At 43.3% G+C, this 14,854-nt stretch overlaps 1 protein-coding gene across 12 annotated transcripts in view; it reads left to right on the forward strand.

Annotated features, from left to right (window-relative positions):
- Positions 1–14,854, forward strand: part of CCDC88A (coiled-coil and HOOK domain protein 88A) — a 204,214-nt gene that overhangs the window by 140,877 nt on the left and 48,483 nt on the right. For 9 of the 12 annotated variants that reach the window (XM_089663901.1, XM_089663902.1, XM_089663904.1 and 6 more), the window contains exon 24: positions 5,049–5,126. The exons of the other annotated variants lie outside the window; for them this stretch is intronic. In XM_089663901.1, coding sequence (XP_089520027.1) covers positions 5,049–5,126 — 78 coding nt within the window. The remainder of the gene's footprint in view (positions 1–5,048; positions 5,127–14,854) is intronic. 12 annotated transcript variants of the gene reach the window in all.

Raw genomic sequence — 14,854 nt, forward strand, 5'->3', positions numbered from 1 at the left:
GCAAGCAAACTTGTCTGCGAATTCAGATTTAAAGGGCTCACTGCCACATTCCCAAAGATATACACAGTTTGTTTTGGGTGGACTTACCCTTTAAGTTAAGCTTGGATCCCTTGAATACTTATGGACGCATTCATTATTAATAGGAAGTTCAGTTTCTCATCATTTGTATTGTTTCCATTCTCTTCATTCTTTGAGGTGGTTGTAGGAAGTCCAGATGCTCCAGATTTTTATATCTGTCCTTTTCCTGCACTCTTTCCTTTTTTGTGTATGATCAGTCTTGGTCTGGCCTCCATCTGTTCTTCATTCATCAATCAGAAAGAGAGGTCCTGTTTCCACATCTCACTGTGAATGTATTCCATAGATTCTCAGGCCCGGCTTCTTATAACATTTAATAAAAGAATACATACTTGCTGATTCATAGTTTGTTTTTGAGGCCTACACAGCAAACAAAAACACCGAGACATTAAAAGAAGGCATTCCAACATAGATGGTAGCTATTCTCTTTTAACCAGCTTCATGAGCACTTAGGGTCATGTCACATGGGTGATTCTGTTGCTGGTGACATACAGTGAAGATTGTCCAACAATAGGAACACAGATGGCATAGGAAAATTCAAATATTTTTATTATTATTCTACATGATTTATTTAGCGTCAACAGTTTACGCAGCGCTTTACAACATAAGGGCAGACAGTACAATTATAATACAAATTAATACAGGAGGATTCAGAAGGCCCTGCTCGTTAGAGCTTACAATCTAAAAGGGAGGTCAAGAGATACAAAAGGTAATAACTGGGGGGGATGGGCTGATGGACAAAATACACGTACAGTTGTTAGGTGGGAGCAGGATAGGCGTCTCTGAAGAGATGGGTTTTCAGGGATCGTCTAAAAGTGGACAGAGAAGGAGATAGTTGGACACATTGGGGAAGGGAGTTCCAGAGGATGGGAGCGGCTCAGGAGAAGTCCTGGAGGTGAGCATGGGAGGAGGTGACAAGGGAGCTAGAAAACAGGAGGTCTTGGGAGGAACAAAGAAGTTGATTTGGTTGGTATTTTGAGACCATGTTAGTGATGTAACTAGGAGTTGTGGATGGCTCTATGAGTTGTTGTAAGTATCTTGAATTTTATTCATTGGGTGAGCAGGAGCCAGTGGAGGGACTGGCAAAGAAGGGTGGCAGACACTGAACGGTTGGTAAGTTGGATGAGTCTGGCAGCAGCATTCATGATGGACTATGCAAAGGTAAGCCAATAAGGAGGGAGTTACAGTAGTCAAAGTGGGAAATTACCAGGGAGTGAATTAGAAGCTTTGTGGAGTCATTGGTTAGGAAGGGGCGTATCTTGGAGATGGTGTCGAGGTTGAGGCGGCAAGCTTTGGACACTGATTGGATGTGGGGCCAAAAGGATAGTTCAGAGTCCAGGATTACACCTAACACCCTGGCATGTGGTGACGGGTTGTTGGTTGAGCTGTTGATTTTGACAGAGAAGTCAGTGGAAGGACACGTAGGGGAGGAAATATTATTAACTCAACTTTTGGATAGATTAATTTTCAGGAAGTGGTATGACATCCAGGCTGATATGTCTGTTAGTAGATTATTGATGCGTGAGGAGACTGATGGAGTGAGCTGAGGGGTAGAGAGATAGATTTGGGTGTTATCAGAATAGAAATGGTATTGAAAGCCATGGGAAGCAATCAACTGACCCACAGAGGAGATGTATATTGAGAATAGGAGAGGTCCAAGAACAGAGCCTTGATTAACCCCAAGGGAGAAAGGAAGAGGAGAAGAGGAAGTAGAATTGCAAGTGACACTGAAGGTGTGGTGTGATAGGTAGGATGAGAACCAACGAACAGCACAGTTACAAAGACCAAAGGAGTAGAGTTTTTTGAGGAGGAGGGAGTGGTCCACTGTGTCAAAGACAGCAGAGAGGTCCAGGAGTACAGAATAGTGTCCATCGGTTTTAGCCATTAGTAGATCATTTGTAAGTTTGAGGAGAGCAGTTTTCATGGAGTGCTGAGAGCAAAATCCAGACTGAAGGGATTAAGAAGGTTATTCTCAGTGATGTGGTTGCTCAGCTGGTTGTAGACCAGGCGTTCAAAGAGTTTGGAGGAAAAGGGGAGTAAAGAGATGGGTAGCAGGTTGTTAAGATTGGCGGGGTTTAGTGAGGGCTTTTTAAGTACTTGGGTGACTAGTTCATGTTTTAGAGAATTGGGTAAGATGCCGGAAGAGAGGGAGAGCTTGAAGATGTTAGTTAGAGAATGTAGGATAGAGCCAGAGCGTGACCGTAGCTTTTGTGACGGAACAGGGTCTAGGGGACACGTGGTTAGGTGGGCGTTAGAAAAAAGTTTAGCAACCTAATCTATAGTAGTGGCGTTGAATGCAGGAAGTAATGATTGTCCCTGTGGATGTGGAGTGTTAAGTAGGGGAGGTATCTGCGCTTTGGAGGTCTCCTCATGAATTGTATCAATTTTCTTTTTAAGTAATTGGCAATCTCTTGGGCAGTGAGTGAGCCAAAAAGACTGCCAAGTTTTAATTGCTCGGGGGGGCTCTGGACTCAGATCTTTAACCCGTAAAGAATAAAGTCATTGGTTGAGCTTAATGGCTTGGAGTCGACAGCTCTCCGCAAAATGGGGGACCTCCCAAGAAATAAGGGTCACCCAAATTGAGAAGTCCTTTATTATCACATGTAACAATAGGAAAGCAAAAAGGCACCAATGCAGTTTGGGGACCAAAAATCCTTCAGGGCTTAAGCAAGGTAGCAAAATATCTATTTGACTCAAAGCAATGTTCCCGGTTAAAATTCTTGGACAGGAATTTATTAGGAGATCATGACTGCATCAGTGGCCCCTTGCCCACTAATGCAGACATAATCACATATTATTATTGCTCCTGTCCAAGCATTTTACTTGGGAGCTTTGTTTTGAGTCCAATAGATAATAGTCCAATACATTTTGCTACAATACTTGTTAAAGGGGATTTTGGGCCCCACAAAATGCACTGGCTGCCTCTTTGCTTTTCTGTTGTTACTTGTAATACTACTAAAGGACTTTGGACTCTTGAGACAACCATTTTTTAACTCATTTACACATAGATTTCTCAATTGTGACCCTATTTCTTGGGAGGTCCCCCATATTGTTTATGTAGCGCTACCCCCTTAGGAGTCACTGAGTGTTGGGTCCCCCTAAAGCTCTGCACAGCCAGGCAACACAGATTTTCTTCCACACTGTTCACTCAGAGTCAGTAAACAGTCCTTGAGCTTGGTTTTGTGATTTTATTAAGGGGTTTGCAACTTGTAATGGGTTGAGGAGTGTATGGGATGCCCAAGGAATCTGCAAACTTGAAGACAAATTCCTTTAGCAACTACTGTATTTACAGATGTGGGCAAAAAAATAGTCTCTCCTTTAAGAGCATTCAAGCTCTCTTGTGTACCCCTTCAGACCCCAGATGAATCCTCTTCACCCAGCTGTACTGAGGGTATTCCCTAGGCAAGAGGGCCCATAAACTGCAGATTCAGGACAGCAGCCCCAGATGAGAAGCTAGTTGGGTTTTCCACCTGACTGCCCTCTCACCTTATCCGATCCAGCGGTTGTAGGAGTACTCAAACTGTCCTCTCCCAATAGCTAAATGGGTTGGTGGCTGCCTTCAGGCCTTTTGCTAGGCTGGCTCCTTCCCTGTTGCTCAGGATGTCCTCCCTAGGAGATGGTGGCACAATGGAGATCCTCTTCTCCAGCACCTGCCTGTAGATAGCCCCCCTCACAGGCTCCACACCCCAGCCTCTCACTCCATCTTCCACCCAACACTTTCCCTGCTGCACAAGCTCTGCCACTTTTGAGGGCTGCCCTGGACACGATGACTAGCCTCCTGCCAGGGGATTGGCCAGGGTCCCTCTAACATGCAGATCTGGGCCTCTTCCCCTCCTCTAGCCCTCTTTCAGAAAGTTCTCTAAAATTATGGAGAGGTGGGAGGGCTCTAGAAGCCATGACCTGTTAGAGCCTCCCAGCCTGTCCTGAGGTGACCTCTCTACCCCACTCAAAGGCTGACTCATACCCAGGCTGCTACTCCACCTCTGCCTAAAAATAAAACAACAAATAGGCTATCTTACTAACCTGGAGGTTGTTACATGTATATCTGCAGAATCCAAGCCATTAGGCTCAACCAATGACTCCTTTTTTGCAAATTAAAGATCTGAATCCAGATCCTCACCTCCACTCATGTAAGAGCAATAAAAACTTGACAGATGATATAACCTCTGCTTTTGCTATGGATAGATGTGTTTATTGATCTCTGTGTGACCCCATGAGATTCTGTTCCCTTCATGTGCCAGTGACCACACAGAAAGCAAGGGATCGTTTCATCAATGGGCACACAGTAACAGAACAAAACTGAAAAAAAAAAAATCTGTTTTTGGGTAAATGTAATAATATTAATATCTCATCAGTAGAACTTACAGTGCATACATAATAGTTTTACTTACATTTCGATTCAATGCATAGATCACACACACACACCATAGGTCCAGGGGCGGAATGACCATTTGGAAACTCTGGCACTGCTGAGGGCCCGGGGTCAGTAGGGGGCCCCATGAGATGCCCCTGGTACCTCTTTCATAGGCTTTTTTGAGTTTGGGCAAGGACACAGGGGCCCCATGATCCCCTATTGCCCTGGGGCCCCATGAGTTGTCAGTCCGCCCCTGCATAGGTCACAACCCATCAACGCTCCCTTGTCTGTAAAGCACTTATTTTAATACTTGGTAATACTTTGGATTCTGTACTATTTTAGGAAAAATGTTTTGTCTATTGAAACATTTTTCCAGAGGTCACAGAATGTACTGAGAATTTGTGTCACCCGCCATGCCCATCCTGCACTGGTGTTGGTCCGTCTCGTGTAGTAGTGCATGCTAAATTGAGATTGGTACATGTTCATTTCTGTCTTTCGTTTCAGCATTTAACTTCTTCCATGTGTTCTTCTCCTCCCTCTTCCTTTTCTCATTTCTGTTATTTTTTTCCCTCTGGTTTCTTGTTTTTTTTTTTCTTTTCTTCCCATGCTGTGACTTAAGCACTGAAAAGACTGCCTTTTATGAGGAACAGACCGAAGGATAAAGACAAAATGAAGGCCCTCTACCGCCGCTCTGTGTGTAAGACATTCAACCAGTTCAGCTAGCTGTTCTTGGCTTCCATCACTAATACCTCACTAAGCTTACCCCAGACTGCGCTGTCTTCCCTAACATGCAAGCTGCAAGTCCTGCCTCCATTGCACAGGGCATTTAAAGGGGAAATATACCAGGGTTTGCGCACAGTGACAGGTGCTCCGGTCAAGGAATTTACAAGCTTGTACAGCGATGCAAAATGCAGTAACCCACAGCAAAAGAATAAACGCATAATGCCAGCCAAAACTTTTATTTTTTCCCATTTGGATCAAGTGAGGAAAAGTTAGAATATAAACCAAAAAATCTGTCCATGGGACTTTACGGCTAAGTTCACACTAGCTTTGTCAGCAGGCGTTAGGCATTTGGGAAGTGTTTTTAACACTCCTCAAACGCCTATGAAAATTCTATGCATGGAAGTTCTGTTCACACTGAAGTGTTCGCGTCACGGCAAAATTGATGCCTCATGTTGAGTCAGGAGGAGTTGAAGCCCCCCCTTCAAGTCTATGGTGACGCTCCTCAAATGCCTGGCAGGCGTTTGCAGGATGTTTGTGGAGCATTAACACCATTAAACTTCGATATAGGCATTTGTGGTGTGGTTTTAATGCTTGGCGAATGCCTCAAAAATGTGCATTGGGCGTTTGAGGAACGTTAAAAACGCTTCCCAAACACCTGTCTAACACCTGTCAAATGCTCCTCAAACGCTCCGCAAATGCCTGTCTTAACACCTATCAAATGCTCCTCAAATGCCTGTCTAGCACCTGTCAAATGCTCCCCAAATGTCTAACACCTGTCAAATGCTCCCCAAATATCTAACACCTGTCAAATGCTCCCCAAATATCTAACACCTGTCAAATGCTCCCCAAATGTCTAACACCTGTCAAATGCTCCTCAAATGCCTGTCTTAACACCTGTCAAATGCTCCTAAAATGCTCCCCAAATTTCTAACACCTGTCAAATGCTCCTCAAACGCTCCCCAAATGCTTGTCTAGCACCTGTCAAATGCTCCTCAAACGCTCCCCAAATGCCTGTCTTAACACCTGTCAAATGCTCCTCAAACGCTCCCCAAATGCTTACCTAGCACCTGTCAAATGCTCCTCAAACGCTCCCCAAAAGCCTGTCTTAACACCTGTCAAATGCTCCTCAAATGCTCCCCAAATGCTTGTCTAACACTTGTCAAATGCTCCTCAAACGCTCCCCAAATGCTTCTCTAGCACCTGTCAAATGCTCCTCAAACGCTCCCCAAAAGCCTGTCTTAACACCTGTCAAATGCTCCTCAAATGCTCCCCAAATGCTTGTCTAACACCTGTCAAATGCTCCTCAAACGCTCCCCAAATGCCTGTCTAGCACCTGTCAAATGCTCCTCAAACGCTCCCCAAATGCCTGTCTAGCACCTGTCAAATGCTCCTCAAACGCTCCCCAAATGCTTGTCTAGCACCTGTCAAATGCTCCTCAAACGCTCCCCAAATGCTTGTCTAGCACCTGTCAAATGCTCCTCAAACACTCCTCAAATGGCTAACACCTGTCAAATGCTCCTCAAACGCTTCCCAAACACCTGTCTAAGGATATAGGGGTGTTTGGCAAGAGTTAGAAATAAGTAAAGTGTGAACGAGCCCTTAGGTGTTTAGGAAGCGTTTTTAACGCTCCTCAAACGCCTATGAAAATTCTACACAGTGCTGTTCCCACTGAAGCATTGGCGTCACAGAAAAATTGACGCCTCATGTCCAGTCAGAATGAGTTGAAGACTCCCTGAATGGGAGTCTTCAACTCGTTCTGACTGGACATGAGGAGTCTATGGTGATGCTCCTCAAACACCTGGCATGTGTTTGCGAGGCATTTGTGGAGCGTTAAAACCATTAAACTTCATTATAGGCATTTGTGGTGCGGTTTTAATGCCTATCAAATGCCTCAACGCGCATAGGGCATTTGGGGAGCATTAAAAACGCTTCCCAAACATCTGTCTAACGCCAGTCAAACTCTATAGGGGCATTTGGCAAGAGTTAGAAATTAGTCAAGTGTGAACGCGCCCTAAATGAGGCATAACAATGAGTAGATTATATATAAAAACAAAATTAATGGATTGAGCGTTACATGAAGATCTCACAGATTGAAACAAAAAAAGCTGGTTGGATACTGTATATCCGATATATATAGCAGCCTAGTACACATTATAGTGACAGAATTAATCCACACACATATATTGCCACATAGATTACTAAAAAGAAAGGCATCATAAAAAATTGACGCGTTTCGTGAATCTTCTCCTCTTTGGGAGTAGATACCACCCGTATAAAATCTGTAAGAAACCAGCTTGATCACCCGATCATTGTTGTGGCACCTCCAAATGGTGACCACCACATAGTGCCTGGCCCGGGAGTTGTGGAAGGGGTACAACACACCCTGCCAGGATAACCAACGAGCGGTGCAGGGAGGTATAAAGGTGGAATCTGAAAAACCCAAAGTCCCACCTGTTGCCAATCATACTGGAGATCCATCCAGCCACATGGCCGCACAAACATCCAGGAGTGAGTGTTATGCAGGCCATAGACGGTTCGTTTATCGGCCGATTTTACGTCCGAAAAACAAAACATCGTTCGTTCTGTAATCCGATGGTGCCACCAATGATTGCGAAAATCATCCGTTTTTCATGAATTTTCCAGCATGACCGATAAACAAAATGAGGAGGAATCGCAAAAATTGGCCGAAGCTATTGCCCCACTAACAGTGCGAAAATCGGCTGATTATTCTTTCGAAGGAAAAATCAGCCGATAAACGAAAGGTTAGGAAAGGTTAGATCTTCTCTCCCATTTTAAATGCTATTAAAGAGGAACTAAACCCAACGGTTTAAAAAAAACAGTTACATTCCCGACATGCTGGAAATGCTAACTGTCATTTGCTTGTTTTCTCAACCAAACTGTCAAACCATCAAATGGCTGGAGTCATAACGGATCACATGTGCAGCACCGCGGCAGTTGCAGATCAAACGGGGGCTAAGCAGATTGACGGCCGAGCGGGACACTCGTCATTGTAACTGGGCGTCATATGACGTAGTGGTGCAATCTGTCACCGGCTGTGTCCACGGGACACATCCAATGACATTTCACTACACCAGCCCGTTGCCAGTGTCATGTGACCACTGTGACCAATCACAGCAGATCACATGACAATTGTATACAATGGATGTTGTTAGCTGTGACTGGTCAAGGCAGTCACATGATACAGACAGGGACAATCACAGCCCATCTGTGTCATGTGATCAGCTTTGCCCAATCACAACAAAAGACTGAATTAATCCGTTTCATTCAGTAACAATGATTGCAAATATCAATGAAATGCATTGGTATTAGCAATCATAATGTGTTAAAAAAAAATCCTGATCACTTGCCCAGAGTAGTTCAATGTTACTATAGTAACATTGTATTGCTTTGGTTACAGTGTGCTGAAAAATAAAATAGTAAAAAAAAAAAGAAAAAATGTAATAAAAAATAATAGAAACATTTGAAAAAAATACAAATTCAATTATTATTATTATTTTCACCAAAGGAATACATTTTGACCTAAATTTATGGAGAAATGTTATTTATTTGCAAAATTTTACAAAGAAAAACGCGGGTTTTTTTCAAACGTTTCAGGCGGTTTTTGTTTTATTTAGCAAAAAAATAAAAAAAAGCTCAGTGGTGATTAAATACCACCAATAGAAAGCTCTGTTTGTGGGAAAAAAATAAAAATTTCATAGGGGTATAATGTTGCATGACCGCGCAATTGTCATTCATTCGCTGAAAGTTGGCCTGAACAGTAAGGGGGGTATAAGTGCCCGGTATTGAAGTGGTTAAATGCAATTGACGGCTTTTTTTTCCTTCACTATAGCTCTGAGAAGGAGCTGTCAATCGACCTGCCGCTAAAGTAAACAAAGGGGTGGGGTCACCCAGTGACCCCGCCCCTTTGTTTACTTTAGCAGCTGGGCGAAAGACAGCTCCGTCTCTGAGCTATAGTGAAGGAAAAAAAAATCCTGGCAATTGCATTTAAAAACCGGCAATCACATTTAGCTGTGACAAGTGAACCTGTCTGTATACACTGCTCCCTCACTGTATACACTGCTCCTCTCCTGACCCCTCCTTGTACACACTGTCCCCCCCTTCAAAGTGGACCGGTCACTTATATGCTATCACATAGGGGACTATTGGTCTCCTATGTGATAGGAATAAAATCATAATTTAAAAAAATTTAATAAAAAGTAAAATTTTATAAAAAAAAAAAAAAAGCCTCCCCACCCTCACATACGCAGACATTTCAGTTACAGTTTTTGGCCAAGTGCATCCTAAAGTTTCTGTTTCGGCACCAGAATTTTCATTTTGGCGCACCGCCACCTAAGAGGGTTCACAGCTGAAAAGAGGTGCCGCCTGGTCCTTAGAACGTGTTGACTTGGTTTATTTTAGAATGAATGCTTTTGGTGCTCTTTCATCTACCTCTCCAGGTTTGCATGTCCATAGAGGAGAGTGCTCTTCCAACCAGGGGCGGACTGACCATTTGGAAACTCGGGCACTGCCTGAGGGCCCGGGGTCAGTAGGGGGCCCTATAAGATGCCTCTGGTACCTTTTTCATAGGCTTTTTTTGAGTTTGGGCAAGGACACAGGGGCCCCATGATCCCCTATTACCCAGGGGCCCCATGAGTTGTCAGTCCACCCCTACTTCCAACCCTCTTCTGACTCGTGTCTCCTGGGACATCATGGACACGAAAGGGACTATTTACTAAAACTAGAGAGTGCAAAATCTGAGCTCTGCAAAGAAACCAATCAGCTTCCAGGTTTTATTGCCAAAGTTTAATTGAACAAGCTGAAGTTAGAAGTTAGAAGCTGATTGGCTGCCATGCACAGCTGCACCAGATTCTGAGCAATCCAGTTTTAGTAGGCTTTTAGTAGGCTCTATCACACATGCAGATGGGGGGTGGTCAGGGGCGGACTGACAACTCATGGGGCCCCCGGGTAATAGGGGATCATGGGGCCCCTGTGTCCTTGCCTAAACTCAAAAAAGCCTATGAAAAAGGTACCAGGGGCATCTCATGGGGCCCCCTACTGACCCCCGGCCCTCAGGCAGTGCCCGAGTTTCAAATTGGTCAGTCCGCCCCTGGGGGTGGTACAACAGGAAGTTCAGCATCAGTTTACCGCTCACCTCAAGCCTACAATACACCTGGAGGGGGCTGTTCAAATTTAACACGGCATGTCAAATTGACAGGCAGCAGCACCACCTGTCAAACCGAGCCATTCAAGTCAATGGGACAAAAGCTGGGCTTATGTTTGCAGCGCACTAGTCCCATTGAAAACTGCCTTTTGCCAATAAACAAGAAGAAAAAAATCCATTGAGGGGGTCATAAGAGCACCTCCTGAATGCCTGGCATCCGCTGCTTGGCCACACTGTGAGAAGCGATGCACTGCATATCGCTTTTCAGAGAATGGCCAGTGTAATCTTAGCCAAAGGGATGTATCTATAAAAAATGGGCATAGCGGTGCACCCATCAAAACCGCATGCAAATTTGATCTGCGTGAATGGGGCAAAATCAAATGTTCTCAGGATCTTTTTTTAACAGATCGAATAGGTGAATGGGGAAAGTACCACATTATGGCCAGTAGATGGCACTTATGATATGAAAATGTCTGCTCCTCTGCTCCATCTAGTGACCATATTGTGGTATTGTCACCATTCACACATTCAATCTGTAGAGCAGTGTTTCTCAACCTTTTTTCAGTCAAGGCACCCTTTAAAATTATGGACAGTCCCGAGGCACCCTTTAAAATTATGGACAGTCCCGAGGCACCCTTTAAAATTATGGACAGTCCCGAGGCACCCTTTAAAATTATGGACAGTCCCGAGGCACCTTTTAAAATTATGGACAGTGTCAAGGCACCCTTTAAAATTATGGACAGTCCCGATGCACCCTTTAAAATTATGGACAGTCCCGAGGCACCTTTTAAAATTATGGGCAGTCCTGTGGTACCCTTTAAAATTATGGACAGTCCCAAGGCACCCTTTAAAATTATGGACAGTCCCGATGCACCCTTTAAAATTATGGACAGTCCCGAGACACCCTTTAAAATTATGGGCAGTCCTGTGGTACCCTTTAAAATTATGGACAGTCCCGAGGCACCCTTTAAAATTATGGACAGTCCCAAGGCACCCTTTAAAACTATGGACAGTCCCGAGGCACCCCATTGTAAAATGTGCAAAACTACTCTAATAGTTTTATATAACGCTGCAGCATCCACACATGTAGGACACCCAACATTAGTGGTGATTTATCATTCCAAAGCAAGTACACTTTTGCACACTGGTACTGACTAGTATTCCAGTGTTTCTCCTCTCCCTCAGTTTTTCTCCATCACTGAGCTAATGTGACCCCAGCACTGATGGCAGGGGAGGGTCAAACTAGGATGCTGTGCAGGCAGCTGGCATCCTCCTTATCAACTGATGATGTCATTGGTTGTCAGGATGCCGGCGGCTAGTGGTTTGTGATGGTGCACAATGAAAACCGGTGGCTTTGTGTAACTAAAAGGCCGGCTTGTTCCACCCGATGGCTTGTAAAAATATTTTTATGCAATTTTTAGACATTTTGCCAAGGCACCCCGGAAGAAACCTCAAGGCACTCCAGGGTGCCTGGGCACCCTGGTTGAGAAAGGCTGCTGTAGAGAATATAACCTGAGAACATTCAATGGTACATAGAATATTCAGATTCTAGGGGCAAACTGCTATACAATTTTTTTTTTTAATAAATGCACCCCTAAATTATCAAAAAATTCCCTCCTGGGATTTCTAACTCTACCTCACTCTGTCCAAAAGAAAATGAAAGTTGGGGCTGAAGTTGAGCTTTAATCATTCACTGATCATTATACCAGCTGCTGTGGGTGACTACACTTTGAACACAGGCTCTGCTTTTAGCCTTACATTATTACTGAGCTAGGGAATATTTTATTCCCATTAACAATTGAACCTTACTGCCGGCTTCCTGATAATTGTTACCAATCTGCCCCTTTGTATAATACACCGAACAGGTAAAACAGACTGTAAATTGTGATCTTACTGCAAAAAAAAGGACCATAAAGGAGAACAGTGTGACTGTATCAAAATTGTTATATACTATATTTAGGAACAGCAAATTTAAAGGGAAGATAGAAGTACCATTTTATTTGTGACATCACAGATATTCCATTGTAGCAATTATATATCCTTAAAATGTAATGAAATCACAGCTGGCCCTAAGACACGTTTTGGGCGCACGTTCTCCGCAGCTGTGTTTGTAAAGCAGTTCACTGTTCTCGTCTGATAATATCTATGGATCAGCGGCCGTTTCTCAAACTGGAGCCCAAAATACAAACTGAACATCCATATTCTAGAGATTTTTTTTAATTCGTCCAGGACTCAAAATGGCTCCGTGCTCCAGACGATTGTCCAGCTGAAGCATATCTAAACCAACAAATGACAATTTCTTATGTTACAGCTTACCAGTCCTTAGATGTAGTGGCTGCATTTGTTTAATTTTTTCAGGCTTTCTTTCCTTTATTTTCACCTGTTGATCTTGCGAATAACACACTTCGGGCTCGTTCACACAGACAGCAAGGGAGCAGTAAAAATAGGCAGTTGATCTATGTTTTTACCACCTTCCTAGTAACCAAGGTGGCCACTTTAGGTCTTAACGTTGTGTGGCTCTGATGCTTAGAAGTGTGGGAATTCTAACTTGCCATGTCACATTTGGTAGGCGTTCCACTTGCCAAGTGTGCCCATTGATGTCAAAGGAACTAAGCGGCAATGCACAAGTTTGCAGCTCAATCCCCTTGACTAAAATGGCAGTATTTCAACATAAAATCCCCACTGGGATCAGAAAAAAAGCATTAAGGAGAAGGTAGTATCCCCTTCCGAACACTTGCAACCGCCACTCGTTGGTCTGTGAAAACCGATCCATTGCAGAACGCTACTTAAAGGGGTGGTAAAACCCATCAAAAGAAGACATTAATAGAAGCTGATTCAAACCCTCAAATTCAAATGGGTCGGAGTCCATGTGGTTTGTAACTCAAGACTATAACCAGAAAAGAACCAACAATGTGGACTCAAATGGCCAAGCAACATGGACATGGGTTGTTTGAGACCACATTGTTGCTTCTTTTCTGGTTATATTCAGAAAGGGGACTATTCTTTAACAGAAGCTGACTCAAGGCCTCCAGTTTAAATAGGTTGGAGGCCATTTGATGTAAGTCGAGAATATAACCAGAAAACCTACAATGTGGACTCAAATGACCCAACAGCTTGGATTTCCATGGGTCATTTAAGTTTATTGTTGGTTCTTTTCTGGTTATATTCTGTATGAAAGACTATTTATCAATAGAAGTTAACTCAAACCCTCAAATTCAAATGGGTCGGAGGCCAATTGGTGTGTAATTTAAGAATATAATCAGAAAACCTACAATGTGGACTCAAATGACCCAACAACATAGACGTCCATGGGTTGTTTGGGTCCATTGTTGGTTCTTTTCTGGTTATATTCTGTATGAAAGAAGAATACTCATTAATAGAAGATGATGCAAACCCTCAAATTCAAATGGGTCGGAGGCCAATTGGTGTGTAACTTAAGAATATAATCAGAAAACCTACAATGTGGACTCAAATGACCCAACAACATGGACGTCCATGGGTTGTTTGGGTCCATTGTTGGTTCTTTTCTGGTTATATTCTGTATGAAAGAAAAATACTCATTGATAATAGCTGACTCAAACCCTCAAATTCAAATGGGTTGGAGTCTGTGTGGTATGTAACTCGTAACGTGTGGTATGAATATAAGCAGAAAAGAACCAACAAGGTGGACTCACAACCAGACATCATGGACAAGGGTTGTATGAGTCCACATTTTTGGTTCTTTTCTGGTTTTATTCTGTATGAAAGAAGACCACTTGTTGCTCACTCCTCCACTGTATCTATGAAGGGAGTCATGGTGTCAGCCAGGCTGGACTTCAAACATGTCTACCTGTCCCTGTCCATTACATGGAGGACAGGAAGATACGTAGTTTACAAAAAGAAGAACAAATTGTATTTTTATCCCATTCAGCCCCAGAGAGGGACAAGGGCATGACATTCCTGGCAAGATCAGGACACATTTTCTGTACTTGCTCAAAAGGTTTTTAGCCTGAAAGATGAAAACTAATGCATCTACCACATCTAAGGACTAGTAAGCTGCAACATAGTATAGTTTTGTTCTTGGATTTAGTTAGAAGTTAGTTTAAACTTCATACCTGATAATCTTAATAAAATGGCACTTCCTAATTTATTACCAGGTATATGAAAAATGGATACCATCCTAAAGCAATAATTTGTTCAATGTTTTTTAAAATGCAGTAACCTGCACTGGCCATGGACCTGTACATCACCGCTGACCAAAAAAAAAAAATCTGAATGGCATTGAGATTTAGAAATGGCATTGATCTCCCCTGTAACAATAAAGATACAGTTAAGTGTACATGTTGTCTTAACATGGTGGGGGTGGCCTCTTTGTGATCCGGTATTGGTGACACTGCCACATGCTCATTCTCTGGGAACTACTTTTGTCACTAGGGCATCACATTGTGTCAACTAGTCAACTCAAGGGTTGATCCTGGGTCCATCCTAGACAATGGCTGCCAGCGTAGTGTGTAGACAACAAGTGCACTTTAACAATTCGCTGAACTGCTTATTTTACCATT

Source organism: Staurois parvus, unplaced genomic scaffold (assembly GCF_062004578.1).
Source record: "Staurois parvus isolate SC_StPar_1 unplaced genomic scaffold, SC_StPar_1.0 ptg001798l, whole genome shotgun sequence".
Taxonomy (NCBI): Eukaryota; Metazoa; Chordata; class Amphibia; order Anura; family Ranidae; genus Staurois; species Staurois parvus.